The sequence below is a fragment of the Hydra vulgaris genome, chromosome 01 (genome assembly GCF_038396675.1).
Source record: "Hydra vulgaris chromosome 01, alternate assembly HydraT2T_AEP".
NCBI lineage: Eukaryota > Metazoa > Cnidaria > Hydrozoa > Anthoathecata > Hydridae > Hydra > Hydra vulgaris.
Genome location: NC_088920.1, coordinates 58,699,717 through 58,718,224, shown reverse-complemented (window position 1 = coordinate 58,718,224; position 18,508 = coordinate 58,699,717). Strand labels below are relative to the sequence as shown.

At 29.9% G+C, this 18,508-nt stretch overlaps 1 protein-coding gene and 2 non-coding genes across 3 annotated transcripts; all 3 read right to left on the bottom strand.

Annotated features, from left to right (window-relative positions):
• Nucleotides 1-9,402: 9,402 nt before the first annotated feature.
• Nucleotides 9,403-11,006, bottom strand: LOC136074582 (uncharacterized). The gene is made up of 3 exons (XM_065786917.1): nt 10,907-11,006; nt 10,002-10,244; nt 9,403-9,803 (listed from the first exon to the last, which is right to left on the bottom strand). The coding sequence occupies exons 1-3, from the start codon at nt 11,004-11,006 to the stop codon at nt 9,403-9,405; spliced, it is 744 nt and encodes a 247-aa protein (XP_065642989.1).
• Nucleotides 11,007-13,736: 2,730 nt separating this feature from the next.
• Nucleotides 13,737-13,810, bottom strand: trnan-guu (transfer RNA asparagine (anticodon GUU)). The gene has a single exon. It is a non-coding gene; the product is annotated as a tRNA-Asn (tRNA).
• A 4,315-nt stretch (nt 13,811-18,125) lies between these two features.
• trnan-guu (transfer RNA asparagine (anticodon GUU)) lies at nt 18,126-18,199 on the bottom strand. Its single transcript has one exon. It is a non-coding gene; the product is annotated as a tRNA-Asn (tRNA).
• Nucleotides 18,200-18,508: the final 309 nt, after the last annotated feature.

The following is an 18,508-nucleotide window of genomic DNA, read 5'->3' as shown; positions in this document are numbered from 1 at the left end:
TAGCTTTTTTTCTACATACAAACAAAAATATTCAGTTATAAAAGTTAAAATTTATATATATTGAAATGTATTAATTAAGTTAACTAATTAAAAAAAGCAATTAGGTGCAAAAGGTCGTCTATAAAATACGTCACGAAATTTTTGATAGTTTTTGATCTCTAAACCCCAGTAGCAAAACGTAACTCCCTCCCTCTTCTTTTTTTTTGTGGTTACGAATAATGTAAATACAAAAAATATTTTAAATTTTCTTAGCCGCTTTTAGTTAAACTGTTTAGTACATTTCAATATTATAAATTTTAACTTTTATGATTTAATATCATTTGATCTGCGAGCAATGTTGGGTTCTGTTTAGAAACTACTGCTTATAACATTACCCAACAGTTATCAATCGATAGATATATTTTGATTAAAGTTCAGTGAACCGACATCTGAAAATATTACGTTTTGCCACTTATGAGTCCAATGCATATGGTTTTTAGCAAACTGTAATCTAGCAATTTTATGGTGTTTTTTTAACATTGGTTTTTGGTGTGGTGTGCCGACCAGCCACGGGGAACAAAGATAATTTGCATGTTTTTTGAATGACGTCCCAACAATTTTTTCTCGTAGCAAGTTGGCCCATTGTGCATGAAAGTATTATTATCTAAAATAAATTAAACATTCTGTTTCAAAATTTCCAAATAACTCACGAAAGTCACCTTGATGTAAAAAGTGTAAACCAGCATGTTCGATAATTGTGCCCCAACTCATAATTGCTGGACTTTTCCTTCGGATAGTGCAATGTACATTCTTATATTGAATTAACGCGTAGATTTATTGGCCAGCGAACATGAATATAGCGTGTTGCCAACTGCTTGCTTGTGCTTCTTGTAAGAATATGATACGTTGTCATATTTCAACGGTCCAACCCTGTGTTTTTTCCAAAATTTGAAGCGATCGAAAATACTTTTTTTGAGAAAAACGTGATTCTATTGCAGCAAAACACGAAGATTAACCTTGTCAAGAGTTTTCAAACCGTGCGGGCACTAACATTCATACTAGGAGGCAGTTGAGTAAGAATTTCTGAGCTATTTTAGTAGATGCCAAACTTTTTCAACAAAAAATGCAGCAATCAAGACAAAGAAACCTCAGTTTTGACAAATATTATTTTGAGCATCTGAAATCTTCGTCAGTCATGAAGGCTTACAACTTAGTTCTAAAAAAATAGTAATGCCCTTTATCTGCAATGTCATGAATATGTAATGTCGCTTGGGAATAGTTAACTATCTAAAACAATTCATCGCAAACAGCTTTCTACCAGAAGCATTTTAGTGCTATGGAAAAAGTTAAATAAAGTCTGTCATCTTTGCTTGATATCTCATTTTTCGACACACAAAAAATATTCAGACAAACTGATATACCTTTATATGGATTAAGATCGAATCTGCTATACTTCTCGTAGCCTAATAATAGCAGAGAGAAAATACGTTCAAATTGAGAAAGAACTTTTAGGATGTGAACGTTTTAACAAATACACCTATGAACGATAGATCTCTTTTCAAAGTGAACTCAAAATTTAGAATATATTTTACATTATTTACGCTGTCAGAAACTTGTATACGTTGTCACCATCTTGAATAGAAAGATTTTTTTTAATGCAAAAATACTAAAATACGTTCCAAAAAATGATCTAACTCCGTTTTAAACAAACTAAATTAAAAACAAACTAATTAAACAAACGTTTTATTAGAAAATAGAATTTTCTAATGAAAATTGTGACAATGTAAAAACTTACTTTAAAAATAACCTCTTCGATAACATTTTCATTAATTTTCACTCTAATAACATTACATCACCTAATAATTTCCATCACAGATAATTTACCACAATTTGTACAAATCCCAAGTTTTCACTGTAAATATACAACAGCAAAGATATACAGAAGGTGTTATCAAAGGTTCAAAAATGATGCTTTTCTAGATGATGTTAAGAGTATTCCTTGGTCCCAATTAATAAAAAAAGAAGACAACCCTAATCAATCTGTTAAATTATTCATGCAAAATTTTGAAAATATTCCTAATATATATGCGCCATTAAAACCTCTTACAAAAAGACAAATTAAATCTAAAAGTAAGCCCTGGATAACTCAAGGCATTTTGAAGTCAATTAAAATAAAAGATAAACTGTACACAAAATTTCTCAATCATTCGTCAACTATAATAAAAGAAAGAACATTTAATTTATTTAAAGCATAAAAAAATGAAATCTGTAATTTATTAAAAATAAGTAAAAAAATCTTTTATTCAAATTTCTTTCAAAACAATTTACACAACATGAAAAATACGTGGAAAGGAACTAGAGAAATAATCAATATTAACAACAGTTTCACGCAAAAGCAGTCAATTAAACTTATGATCAATAACAACTTAATTATCGATAATAAAACTATTGCTAATTCATTTAATGATAACTATTTAAATATATCAGTGAATATTTCCGAAAAAATTAAGCCTTCAATTAATAAATTTAATGATTTTCTTATAATCCAAACTTTAACTCTTTTTCCTTTCACATGTAACAATATAAGAAATTGAAACAATTATTTCCGCGATGAATGATAGGAGAAGCATTGGCCCTAATAGTCTTCCAACTTTAATTCTTAAACTATCTTCAAAAATTATATCTGAACCAATCTCTAAAATGGTTAATAACTCATTTAAAAAAGGAATTTTTCCTGAAGTTTTTAAGATTGCTAACATTATTCCAATTCACAAAAATGGGTCAAAGTTTGAACCATCTAATTACAGACCTATTCCTTTTTTATCCAACATCGAAAAAATACTTGAAAAAACTATGCACAAAAGACTGTACAGCTTTTTTGATACCTTTAATTGCTTTCATAAATTATAATACGGATTTATACGTAACGATTCTAACTACACATGCACTAATTGATTTTACAGAAACCTTAAGAAATGCCCTTGATAAAAAGTTTGTTTGAGGTGTTTTCCTCGACCTGCAAAAAGCATTCGACACAGTAAATCGTGGAATTCCACTAAACACCTGCATTAATAATGTTTTAACATACCATTTCGCCAATGACACTAACCTGTTAATTGTTGAAGATTCGCTTGAAAAAATGCAGTTAAAAACTAATTAGGCCATATTTTCTGTTAATTGGCTTAATAAAATTTCACTAAACGCTACAAAAACTAAAATAGTTGTCTTTAAAACCAAAAACCAAAAAAACAAGGAACAATGCACTTTTAACATTAATGCAAAAATATTAACTTTGTCAAAAACTGTGAAGTACCATGAAGTTTGGTTGGATGAGAGTCTTTCTTTTAAGTACCATCAAACTTACTTACAGACTAAGCTAAGTTGATCAGTTGGAATGTTATCCAAGATCAGATATTTCTTGAATTTTGAAACACTTATGAGTATTTATCATGCCATATCTGAATAGCACCTAAAGTATGCGTGTCAGATTTAAGGTAAAAAAAAGTCCCTTAAACCTACTAGCTTCACTTCAAAACAAATCCCTTAAAATTATTCACTTTCAAAATTTTCTATTTGACAATGTTTCTCTGCTGTATAAAATCAAAAATTCTTAGGCTGAACGACAACATTACTTTTTTAAATTGTTTATTTGTATGGGATTTTCTTCATGATAAACTTCCGATTTCCTTCAAAAACTTTTTTCTTCAAATATGTATCAAACATTCTCACTTCCTAAGATACTCTTCCTGCAGCAATATCTTTGTAGAACATACTAGGACAATAAAATTTGGCAGCGAATCAATTAAACATCAGTACACTAATTCTTGGAACAATCTCCTTCATTCTTTTAAAACTGAAAACTCAATTTCTCGATATATTTTTCTCAATAAATTAAAAAAACACTATTTGGATAGCTACTAGAATAATAACATCAATAAAAGCAATATATCACTGTTAATGGTCTTATTAAAAATACTTCCTCTTGTATATTTTATTTATTTTATACTTTTTTTTTTAAGAATCTTTACATTTATGTACAGCTTTTTTGTCGTTTTTGTACAATGATTGAATGGGTATGTGCGTATGCATGTGCGGGTATATGTATGCGTATGTGTATAAATGTGTGTATATGTGTATGTATGTGTGTTGTGTATTAATATGTGTGTGTATGTGTACGTATATGTATTAGGGGTATGACTAAAAAAAAAATTTAAGATTTTTTTATTCCCCATGTAACCATGAGTGGAGAAATTATATTTATAAACATAAAATATATTTTTTTTATGTAAATTGTCAAAAAAGATCACCCCTCAAGCTGAAAATAATTTTTCCTACCTTTTTAGTGAGTTATAAATTAGAAATATAATAGAGAACCCAATCTTACTCAATATACGACTGTGATCACAAACATCATAAATTCTACAGATTTCTTTACGAGATAACTGAAACTTTTAATAACTGCAATTTTCGATTTGAACCCTGTTGGACCGCGCGGAAGTGCTTCAGCATTTTATAATTGGTTTTTTGTATATAACCGGAATTGTCTTCTTTAACTTTGTCAAACTGTTATCTTGTGTTTTGAACATTATGTCCAAAAATAGAGTTGCTTCAAACAAGAATAAGAAAGTTTGGGAATCAAATTTAGTAAGGTTTGAAAAAGCTAAAACTTCCAGAAAATGTACTGCTGTTGTTAAAAGTATTAGTGAAATGAATAAGATGCCAACAGAACAGCGTATCATTGATCGATTTAAAAGTTTGTCATCAAATGTGAAAAGTAGAAAGGAGAGAATTGCAATTGTGGCTGAAGAAACTAAATTGCTATGGAGAAAGCTAAATATTCCCTTATATTATATTATATAATATAAGGGAAATCGGCAGCAGAAAGAAAAATAGAAAATGTATTGAAAAAACTTGACAAAGATAGTCGAAAACCCGGAACTCAAAATTTTACACGATTGTTTGACATAACCGATGAGAAAGGTGAATGGTTGTGTCAGGAAGATAAAGAATTTTATTGTCTTCAAAAGTCAACAAATGGAAGAGCTGGATATTGTACCACAATTAAAGATGCTGAAGGTATTCATCCAAGAAAATTAGTGTTGATAAAGAAACAAATGTCCATCAGTCAAGGACAAGATTTTGTTGAATCAGCTAGTGAAGGAGAACCTTCAGAAAGTGAAGAGCAGTGTTCCAGCAGTGATATTGAAGCTGAAGGTCCTTCATCATCATCTAAAAAACAAAAAACAAATTCAGCAGTAAATTTAGTGATTTCTGCTAAGATTAGTACCAAAAAAGCACATAAAGTCTGTAAAACTCTTTCAGAAAGTGGTATTTCTATTCATACTCCAACGCAAAGTGGTATCTACAAAGGTGTTATGAAAGAAGGAGAAAAGTTGAAAGCAAATTATATGGAAAACCTAAAAAATGAAAAGTGGTCTTTGCACTTTGATGGAAAACAAATAAAGAAAATGGAACATCAAGTAGTTGTTTTGAAAAATGAAAATAGAGAGGTTAGGCTTGCTGTTCTGGAAATGATGAATGGAAAAAGTGAAACAATATATAATGGGATAAAGCATGTGCTAGATGAGTATGAGCTGTGGCCAGCCATAAAAATGATTGTATCTGACACAACATCTACAAATACAGGATTAAGAAATGGTGTAGTTACACGGTTATAGAAACATTTTAAAAACCATTGGACTAGAAAAGCCTGTTTTTATTGGATGCCAACACCATATTCTAGATACTCTTTTGAAACATGTCATGAATGATCTTTTTGAAGGATCGACAATGTCACCATATCTCCATTACCCTTTTGTGACAAGGTTGCAGCAAGATTACGAGAACTTGAAGCTATTGTTTAGTAATATTGGAAATCCTTTGACGAAAGCGAACTCGCTGGAGAGATGACATGGATTTCCTGAATCACTTAATAGCATGTTATAGAAAGTTTAAAAGCACAGGTAACTTTCCAAAAGTTAATTTCAAATCACTTCCTGCTATAAGCAATGCAAGGTGGAATTCGAGAGCCATTTTTATTCTACTTGCTTACATTTTAGTACCAGAATACCAAGAATCAGAATCAGCTCAAGCAGCATGTGACTTCATCTGTGGTTCATGGGGTGATATATGGTTTGGGGGTCACTACTTCAATCCTGCAGACTTTGTTAATCTATTAGAAGCATGCAATGAGCATCCTAAAGCATTGAAATCATTGAAAAGGTTTTGGTCCACTGAGCCAACACCAATACCAACACAACGTTCAAATATATGTGCAGAACGTGCTGTGAAAGTGATGCAAGACTTAATGCCATTATGCCATAGCATAGAAAAACTAAATATTAAATACTTATTATCAAATACACAGTAGACAAATTTTAATTACACATGTTTATTGGTTTCTATAAAGTAGTGGAAGATGTGTTGCAAAACTACATTTTTTAAAAAAAATTTACAAATATTTTTTAATTGGGGGTGAACTTTTTTGACATATAGTAAAAATGCTTGTTATTTTTCTGATTTTTGCACAAAATCTCCACTAAATTTAGTATAGGGTTGCAAAATTGTCATATCCCTAATATGTATGTATGTGCGTATGTATACGTGTATATGCGTATGTGTGTATATATATATGTTTGTGTGTGTGTATGTGTATGGATGTATGTGTGTTTATGTGTATATATATAAGCGTATGTGTGACATATATGTATGTATGTATGTATGTATGTATGTATGTATGTATGTATGTATGTATGTATGTATGTATGTATGTATGTATGTATGTATGTATGTATGTATGTATGTATGTATGTATGTATGTATGTATGTATGTATGTATGTATGTATGTATTTATGTATGTATGTATGTATGTATGTATGTATGTATGTATGTATGTATGTATGTATGTATGTATGTATGTATGTATGTATGTATGTATGTATGTATGTATGTATGTATGTATGTATTTATGTATGTATTAACTTATGTATGTATGTGTACGTGTATAAGTATAGATATATTTAAAATGCCATTATTATTATTATGATTGTTATTAATGTTATTACCTTTATTTTTATTCATATCATTATTTTTTAATAATACTATCATTTTTATTAATATCATTATTTTTATTAATACTATTATTTTTATTGTTATTAAGACCATTTTTATTATTGTAGTTGTTGTTAATGTTATTATTATTGTCAACGTTATGATTTTTAGAGTTGTTATTATTTTATTCTTATGTTATTATTCATTAATATTAGGTGTTTACGCATCATTACTAATTATATTATTTGTAAACATCCTTGAATTGTAAAATCATGTAGTTCAGAACATATTTATTGATTACTTGAGAAACTTACTTAAGTGATTGGAACCTTTAAACAAAAAAATGAAAGTCCTGAAAAGTCTTAACGAAAAAAAAATGTTGGTAGACGATAAAAAGGTTGGTGCATTTTAAAAATTGCTGTACCTATTACAAGTGAACAAACTACTAAAAAATCTACTACCTATAACAAGAAACCAGCTTCTAAATCAGTTGGTAATAATAAATTGCTAATTGAATTAGCGTTATACAAAGGCTGTAATCCAGAATTAATGCATATTTTCTTAAAAAATTTACATGAGTTGGAAGAGTTGGATGAGAAGATAAAGAAAATTAGGTTTCTGTAAGATAAAAAAATTAGATTTCTGTAGATACGCCTGTATTTATATAACAAATAAAGATGTATTTATATAATAAATATAGATGTATTTCATAGTTAAAACCTGTTCAGTCTGATTAAAGATTATTAAACTAGTTACAGGGAACTGTTGATACCATAACACATACCATAACACATACCATAACACAAGTATCTTTAAGTAAATATTAGTTTGACACTTGAAGAAAAGTTGGATGCTACTATTGTAATGTCAAACGAGTAGAAACGGGTACTGTAGAATATCTTTACAATTTAAAACATCGCGTTGAAAAATAACTATGAAAATTGAAATTAGACTAAATTATTTTAACGCTACAATGCATTGAAAAATAAAAAAAACTATTTTAAAAACTTGAATATTCGAATGGGGAGGATTGAAAAGTCTTTTTTTTCAAAAGGAATGACCTTTGCTAAATTAGAAATTCAAAAAAAAACAAAAAAAAACGATAGAAGGGGGCAATAATACCTAACTCGCTGCCTATAAAGACCTACTTAATTTCAGGTAAAGATATTGCATGTGGAGTATTAAATTTTTTGATATAACCATTGAAACTTGTGTCACGGAATGAACCTATAGTTCTTTCCATGACACAAGTTTTAAATGGCTATAAAAAAAAATTTAGAGTTCTACTAACAATGTCTTTTCTCAAAAATAAATAGATCAGTGCTGTAGCAAGCTAAAATGGCGCCAGGGGCCTAAGAACATTTGGCGCCTACACAATAAAAATGGCATTGCCACCCCCTCCCCTCCTCCTCCTCCTCCTCATAAAAATAACCTACCCTTAAAAATGACCTCCCTTCTTCAAAAAACTAATTTAGTAACATCTAATCACGTTTACAGGCTGTGGTTTGAACCTTTGAGAGATAGCAACAAAAAAATTGAAAATGGCCCCAATAAAAAAATTCTTTAGCACTTAAAAATTTATTAACAATAGCAAATAAGTTTAACATACATCAAGTGAAATTGACTTTTCGTGCTTTTATGCATGCAAAATCATTTATCATTTGATCATAATTTACCTTCTTTGCTATTTTATTCTCAATTGAAATAATAGCCAAACTGGATAAGCGTTCTTGTCCCATGGTTGATCGCAAGTAATTTCTGAATAATTTAAGTTTGCTAAAACTTCTTTCACATGTTGAAACTGTCACTGGAAGAGTAAGAAAAATCCTGAGTGAAACTTCCATGTTTGGATATGCATCCGTTAAAGAGTACGAGTGTATGAATTGCAATATTTAAATTGATTAGCACATTTCGAATTTTCCATCATAGTTTTTGCCTGAAACATGAAACTCTCAATCTCAGCTTGCAGGTCTAAAGAATCCAAATCATTTTTGTACTTCTGGGCTAGGCTAAACGCTTTTTGCTTAAGTTCTTTAACAGAGTTAATGGAGATTTGTTTTCCAGTGAGAAATAGAAAGTCAGATGATACTTTGGACATTGCCTCAAATCGCCATTGCATTTGTGTGATAATGCTGTCAAACACACAGTTGCATTGAGTAACAAAGTCTTGTTCTGGTTTGATTAAAATGCCATCATCATCAGCCTCATCAAACATCATACGCTTGACTTTTCTTTTTCGTTTAATTGGAAAGTCTGTGTCAATTTCAATTTGTTTTTGTTTGGCAAATTCTATGATGTCTTTCACTCCTCTTTCTCTGAGATACTGGATGGTCTAGTCAAGCCCATTCATTTTTTTTTAATTGAATGTCAATTTAAATTTTTTTGGCTTGCATTGCATGATTTTCTCTGTCAATTAATGTAAGAATTTTAGTCCACAGGTTTAACAAACAAAGAAATTTAAGATTGAACAATTTGAGTAGTTCTTTTTCACCAACAACAGTTTCATGGTTTAAAGTTGGTTTTGTACTCATGTTTTGTAAAACACTATAAACTTTCACAAGTTGATTGTTTAGGAAAGCAACTGCTTCTTTTTTTGATGACCATCTTGTTTCACAGTGACCCTTTAATAAAATTAGGAGTTCTTTTATCAGATTTTCCCATCTTGATGTAGAATTGGAGAAAAATGTGAATATTTTTTGAATAGATCCAAAGAATGTAACCATAAGAGGTGAGACTTCAGCAGCATGAACGCCAACCAAGTTAAGAGTATGGACTGTACATGGTACAAATTATGCTAGTCCATTGATATTAATGATTTGTGCTTGAACTCCTTTGTATTTTCCAGCCATATTTGTTCCATTGTCAGGCCTCTTCAATCTGCAGTATTTAATCCATCAATTTTCAGTTTTCCTTGGATTTCTTCTGCAATGCCATTTCCAGTCTTTTGATGGCTTTATAAAATCCACAAAACTTTCTTCTATTGAGCACATTCCATTTTTTATAAGAACATATCTTATCACTTCACTCAGCCGTTCTTTATGAGAAACATCAGGTGTACAGTCGAAAAGCAAGGAATAATATTTTGCATTGATAATAATCCGTGAGAGAATTTCTCCTTTAACTTTTTCTCCCACAAGTGTAATTATTTTATTTTGAACTTGTGGTGAAAAACATGAGACTGCAGCTTTTTTGGCTTTTATTGTTGCAATATGGTCTGCCAATAGAGGATTTTAATAACTAATCAACTCTAGGATACTTAAAAAGATTCCACTTTTTTTTTCCTCTATTGCATGATTACTGCCTCTTAAAGCTAAATTATTTCTTGCACAGAATAATATGACATCAACAATAATTCTTAAAATGTCCCCCCTCCCCTCCCCCCTCCCCATTTGTTTGCTTCTCGTTTTATTGTTCTCTGAAGGTCATTGTCTAAAGTTTGGCCTTGTTTAAAATTTTTTTCCATTTCCTTCCAAATTGCATAACATTTTCTATGCTCAGGACCAGGGCCGGATGAAGCCTTTTTAGTGCCCAAGGCACAAACCCACATCGGTGCCCCCTTCTGCCCGGGGCCCCTGATTTTTCGTTGACTGTGACCGCTGATATGTGCAATATTATGCAAAGAAAACAGTTGTTAACTATATATTTTTATATTTCTTTTTTGTTTTTTGTAATATGCCCCTGATGGTTTGAAAACAGTTATATGTTTGTAGTTCGTACTACTATTATTCATATAAAACATACAATAAAGTATTTCTGTATTAAAATTAATAGTTAATAAATTTTAAAATAATAAAAGGCGAACTGTATTTTTTATTAGATGAAAAAATCAAAAAGATATTGTCATTTACATTTTAAAGTTGTTTTTTCTAGATTTACATCTACCAAAGTCTTTGATTATATCGTCAAAATTAATTTTGCGCAACATATCTGCCTCAATCATAAGCAGAGATAAGGAATCGAGCCTTTCTTGTTTCATTGTTGATCTATTCGGATTTTTTATTACGTTTCAACTGAGAAAAAGAGCGCTCAGTTGAACAGTTAGTAACCATTAATGTTAAAAATATGCGAAAGGCGATTTCAACATTTGGAAAGGCACACTTAATATTGTCTCTAACTATTACTTGGTATAATTCTCCATGATTTAACGTGTTGTTTTCCGATTTTGATGCAGCTGGAAACTTGTGTCGAATATATGAATGAAACTGTTGTAGTTCAGTATATCAATTATTGTTCAGATCTTTAGGATAAGCATTTATTAGTTCTTCACAACACTGAGATATTTGTGATAATGATCCATCGACCAAACAAGAAAAGCGGACTACTACATCATTATATACTTGTCTTCGTCTACTCATTTCTGTCTCAAGTTTGTCAACAATGGCGTAGAATGCAGATATAAGAAATTTGTCTCTGGCATTCAGATATACTTTAGGGGCATCACCATCATTGAACACTGTCTTTCGTTTGCGATTACGGGTCAAAGTTGACTTATAATCTACACCTGGTGTCATTATTTTTGCAGCTTCTTCAAATCTTTCAAATTCATTCCTAGATTTATGCAAGTGATCTGCTAGTGAAGAATACAAATCAGCACACGTTTTTAAGTTCACATGCTCTTTTTGGAGAGCCTGACTAACCCTGTGAAAATGCTGTAATATCTCTTTCCAAAAAACAAGAATGAAAGCAAATTCTAATTCTTACATCTTCTTTGCAATGTTTTCTGCTTCTCTTCTGGTGTCTACTTTCTGTGACTGATCTTCTTGTATACATTCTATTGAACACTTAACAGAACACGTTTCATTTTGGGATCTGAAATTGAAAAAAGTATGCGAAAAGATGTAAATAAAAATGATTAAATGATATAAAACGAAAATGTAATTTACATAAAAATTAAAAAAACATGCAAAATAAGGCTAAAAAACGATAAACTTAAGGTGTAAACTCCTATAAATAATTCCTTAAAATCAGAATCAATAAAAATGATAAAACAAATGATAAAACAGCTTTAACCCCTTAACTGTGTCTGACGGATATATCCGTCACTGCAAGGTATAGCTCTCTGTGTTGCTGACTGACTATTCCATTTAATGAAACGTTTTTTTTAATAAAACATTTACAATATACGGCACACTATACGAAAAAAAAATAAACAACTTGAAATGATCCTTAACAAATATATATTTCTGTAATAGAGTATGTAACTTTTAAATCTTCGCCACAGTTAAAGGGTTAATAATAGTTTCACGTTGTTAATAAAAAAATATCCTCAAGTGAAGTCGTTAAAGCACAAAAAAAAATGTCATTACAGCGCGAAAAAAATAATTAGTTTAAAAAAAAGCTAAATAGAAAAAACCGACTCATTCATAGCTTAATTTTTAAGCATTCAAGATCTTACCAAACTTGAATGTGAATTTTTATTATAATGCATTTCTTCATTTTCACTTGTTCTATTTTTAGTTGTTTCTGGACTTGAATTTGTTAAAAAAAAATATTTTTCTTGAGGACTTGTGGTGCCCCCAAACGCTTGGTGCCCAAGCCAAATGCCTTGTTTGCCTAATAGTTAATCCAGGATTAGGTTAATCCAGGATTGCTCAGGACTACTCTCATGTTCAGGAATTTTGGGATTGAGTTTTTTCATGTCACTAAATCCTTTAGAAATATCAGACAACTTATTAGTTTTTGTTGTGGAAAATAGTACACAACAAAAACAGAATGTTCCATCTTTTAAATTGCTATATAGCAAACATTGCCTTTCCACCAGTTACCCATTGGCAAGCATCTTTTTGTACCACTTTGAACTGAAATGTCTTATTTTTGTTGATGTTGATGGAAAGGTTTCTCTGGTTTCCTGCTCAGGTCCATTTTCAATTAAAAGTACCTCACTCAATCAGTTATTTGTGACCATGTGGTAGGATCCTTTAGCTCAAAATTTGTGTTTGCAATATCTTTTTTTCCTTCTTCTTTGGGATTTGATAGTTGAAAGTTATTTTTTTATCACTTACACAAAAGTCCTCAACAAGTGCTTTGTCTATATCAGATGGAATTTGGAAAACCTTAGTTTTGTTTAGATCTTGATTTGATAACGGCGAGGAAGACTGAATTTCGTTAATATCTTGATTGGATGAATTCATAAAAGCCTGCATTTGACATGGATTTATTTTAGTTGATTTTTCTTTTTCAGTTAAATTTTTATTTTGGGATGCACTAACAAAACTATCAGCGTCTTTCACAAACCATTTTTTTAAAATTTTTTCTAGCTTCTTTTCACTTTCTTCTCTTTGTCTTTTTTGTTTTTTGTATGCCCCTGATGATTTTTTTGGAGGTGCCACTTTTAAATTTTTAATAATTTTATATTGCGTAAAATATCTTTTTTTAGGGCATATTTACAAAATTTAATTATCAAATAAATGAGATTTTTTAATTTAAGTTATAAATCGTGGAAGACATTGAAGGAAAGAAACAAAAGTCATTCCTTTTGAAAAACAAGGTTTTTCAATCCTGCCCAAATCGATTTAAAACTCAAATAATGGATTGTATACAATCTACAATTTTTATAACTGTTTTTAAACGGTAAGGTATATTAATAAAATGAATATATATAATTAATTATATGTAACATTGTTTTTGTTAAAATAATAACATTTTAATAAAATAATAAGATTTTGTTAAAATGTTATATATAAAATGAATATAAAATGAATAAGCGCGCTCCCGGGTGGGCTTGAACCACCAACCTTTCGGTTAACAGCCGAACGCGCTAACCAATTGCGCCACGGAAGCTTATGAATGCATAAAATTAAACAAAATTTAATAAATTAAATTAGTCATTTAAAAGTTAGGCAAACATCGGCATCGCACAGTAGGCAGAGTGCAAAAAGCCACATGAACTTTTTTATAGCTTTTTTCATTTTTTATTCATCAACTTTCTTAAGCCATTGCTATTGTAAACTAATGCAGCATTTTTAAGTCTTTAAGAATCCTAATAAGATATGGAGTGAATGCCAAACATTTATATGTTTATACTTATGTCAAAAAAGGAAGCTTTGCAGAAAATTGATATGATATGAGCCGAGAACAAACAAGTCCCCAAATATTTGCCCTCTCTGTCTCGTTTGAGACAAAGGTTCTCGCTTGCCCCTATGTCAACGTTTTAGACAGAGGCTCGCGTTTAAACGTGAGAGCTTGGTGGTTTCAAGTTTATACGTTTTTTTCATCATACTACACCGTACATATAACATTTACAAATTTCGTAAATTAAAGGTGTAATATATACAAGTTTCGTGAGTCAAAATATATAAAATTAAATAGTAGTGGTAGGACTTCAAGAAGATCATAATGATCTTATCACGAACCTATTAATGAAAAACAGATTTATATATATATATATATATATATATATATATATATATATATATATATATATATATGTTTTTGTGTGTGTGTGTGTGTGTGTGTGTGTGTGTGTGTGTGTGTGTGTGTGTGTGTGTGTGTGTGTGTGTGTGTGTGTGTGTGTGTGTGTGTGTGTGTGTGTGTGTGTGTGTGCTTATATATCTATGTGTGCTTAATGTAGAGTTTAAAGCTAAATTTATATATATATATATATATATATATATATATATATATATATATATATATATATATATATATATATATATATATGTGTATATATATATATATATATATATATATATATATATATATATATAAATTTAGCTTTAAACTCTACATTAAGCACATATAGAGTACAAAAAATATAGTTTTTATTATATATTAAGTAATTATTTTTTACAAATCAAAAAGTTAATGTTTTGAGGTACTTCTTTTTGTTTCTTAATATGTTATTTTAACGGGATACAGGCTCTTACAAATACAGGCTCTTTATTTTAATACTTATATAAGCCTAATGGCACTGGTTTAATAATATTGTTTCATAAATCTTAGTTTTGTTTTGTAAATCTCAAACAAATTACTGTTAAAATATCGTTTGTTTACGTTTTTACTTCCATTTCTGCGCGCGCGTAAATTTTATGTCGGAACTGTGAAAAGGTGAATTACTTTGTAATGCACGTGCTTCGCTAAAATTATTTAGATCTGAGTCAGATCTTTCATAAATGACATAGTGATTTATTTGAAAAAAATTCAATGACGTTAATTCAAAATTATTAACTAGAACGGAATCCATTTTAGTAATAAAAGAACTCTAAAATTCTAAAAATGTTAGAAATAAAAGAATTCTAATAAATCTAATAAATCACGCGTTATCAATTTATTGTAAACAACTTTTGCATATTTACCTTTTGTTCGTAGTTCTTTAGTTTCTCTAAACAATTTCTTTCTTATTTCCATTGTTCTCTCGCTATAATCTTCGTTTATGTATCTGTCCAGATTGTTTTAACTTCGATCTGTCCAGAGCTTAACTTCGGGTAATTTTCCATTATTAAACGTTTATCTTTATAATTTAAGAATTTTACAACTTTAATTCTACTTTTTAATTTTTCACCGTGTTCTTTTTTTCACCGTGTTCTTTTTAATTTTTCACCAAGTTTTTTTTTTCACCGTGTTCTTTTTTTCACCGTGTTCTTTTTTTCACCGTGTTCTTTTTTTCACCGTGTTCTTTTTTTCACCGTGTTCTTTTTAATTTTTCACCAAGTTTTTTTTTTCACCGTGTTCTTTTTTTCACCGTGTTCTTTTTTTCACCGTGTTCTTTTTTTCCAATTCGATGTGCTCTTTTGATTACAATATTCTTTTTAATAACAAGTTTTGAATTTAACAACTCGTGTATTTTTATCTCACTCTCTTGCCAAGTTTCATTATCACTTTCTTTGGTACCACTAAACCTTAAATTATTTCGCCGACTGCGATCCTCTAGGTTCGCTAGTTTGTCTCTAATCGTATTATTGCTCTGCTCAAGATCAATGCTAGAATTATTTAAAGATGATGTTGCTATTTTCTTTTTAGATTCAATCAGTTCTGATAATATGTTTTCGTATTTTTTATTTATGAACTCTGTAGTTTTTATTTAGATTTCTGTAGTTCGCCAATTTCATTTTTTAAGTTTGCGTTTTATATTTGCACGATAACAAGCTTGGGGGAAGGGGAGGGTGAAGGAACGACAAAATTTTGGGGCTTATTTGTTCCCAGCCTTCAATTTTTGCAATTTTTGCCAAACATCATTATTTAACATAAGTAAAAATATACAAATGTTTGGAGTTTGCTCCATATCTGGAAGTTAGCTATCTTAAATATCAAAAAATGCTGGATTCGTCACTGAATTTATTATTTGTATTTGTTTTATTTTGTTTTTGTTTTATTTCTACTTTTGTTGGTTGCTTATCAATTTTATTAGGGAATTACGCGTTTTATTACGATATTTTATTGAAATTTTATTACGCATATTGTAACATATTACGATATTTTTTTGAAATCTTGTTATAGGGGCTCTATGAAAAGATTGCGATAACGTACTGTCATCCTCATCTTATTTGAGCCCCTATCTGTTTTACTTATTTTATTTATTGAAATTTTATATTACGAAGTTGTAAAATTTTATACTATATTAAAACAGAGAAAAAAAAAAAAAAATTTGTATCACTGATTTATTATTTGTATTTACGTATGCAAAAAGTTTTTATGTATGTGTAAAAAGAAGAATTTGGTTTAGTAAAGAGTTAAAATTAGCTTGTTTACGAAAAAAAAAGTTTTTTAATTTCTCGTTGTGTTGAAGGCGAGAAAACTACATCACCTATTACTTTCAGTTTTAATGTCGTCTAAATAACTTTTCTAAAATGCGGTTTTCGTCAAGAAAATTGTACTTTAAATATGTCAAATGTGTTTTGCTCATTTAAATAACGCCCATAAAATGGAAAAGCAGTAAATTTAGTTGTGAAAAATAGTCATTTCATACATCTTAATATTAATGTTTTAGATTGAAACAACAGAGAGAACTACACAATGAAGTTCTCTAGGCTTCAAACAAATTATAATCTTATAATAAAAATGCTTTGCAGCTATGTTATTAAGGTGTCCAGAATAAAAAGGAGTTAGGGAAAAGTCATAGACTTCAATTAACATGAGGGGGCTCTTGGGCTCTTGATGTACTAATGTATGATGTATGTCATCACCAAGATTCTTATATATATATATATATATATATATATATATATATATATATATATATATATATATATATATAAATATGTTGATAAAGTTCAACTTTATTGAACGTTACTTGTTTATATTCACAATATCAAAGAAATTGAGTACATAAAATAATTAAAAATCACGAAAATATCTTGAAAACCTATAACCACACTTACCTGTGCGATTATAACTACTCATGAGACCAAATATTGCCAGATTTAATTTTCCTGATATCATTTACCTATATTTAGACATAGAACATGTACCATCTAATTGAAAAACCATCGAGATATTCTAGGACCACCCTTGACCGCCCCTAAAATAATCACTTGAGCGATCATGACCACTTTTGAAGAACGAATATGCCCAGTTTTCAATTCCCTAATCGCAATTACCTATAATTAGACATACAACATGTCCCATCTTATTGAAAAACATCGAGACATCTCAGGATCACCCTTGACCACTACTAAAATGACCATTTAAGCGCTCATGACCAATTCTTAAGACCGAATATGCCCAGATTTGAGTTCTCTGAAAGCAATTACCTATATTTAAATATACAACATGTCCCATCTAATTTAAAAACCACCGAGAAACCCCATGACCACCCTTGTCACAATTAAAATAACCACAATTAAAATGGAGCCCAAAAATGAAATCTTTGGCCCCAAAACCCTCTATAAACGTGTATCATATGTCTATATTTAACGCATAAATAGTTTTGCCATTTTTAGACAATTCTGGCCCACTGTGCAATAGCTACAGATCGTCCGGTTTTGCGCAAAGCTTCGGTATGATAAAGTGTCATTTTACTTTATTTGAATTTAAGTGGCACAATATAAGTTTTATCTCAATTTAAACATGTTGGAATAAAATAATGACATATTAGAGATTTAACGTATACAATAATTTATGCCAGAATATTCCTGTTTTTAACAAAATCAGTTGCGTGCGCTCCCGGGTGGGCTTGAACCACCAACCTTTCGGTTAACAGCCGAACGCGCTAACCAATTGCGCCACGGAAGCATGCCTCTAATGAAAATTTTAAAATATATAAATATCATTTTTAACTTATAAAAATTTTGATGCTGAGTACTGGCAAATAGTTATTGTTAAACTTCGGTACCGAAGTTTAACGAATAGCTGTTTCAATAGTACGATTATCGAATAGTACCATTCGTTAAACGAATAGTACTATTCACTTACTAATCGTTAAACGAATATCCGAATAATACTATTCGATAAGCTGCTTATAAAATCAGTATATAAAATCAGTTATAAAATCAGATAGTACCAGGGGTGTCAGGCATTATTAATATATTTAAAGATTTTTTA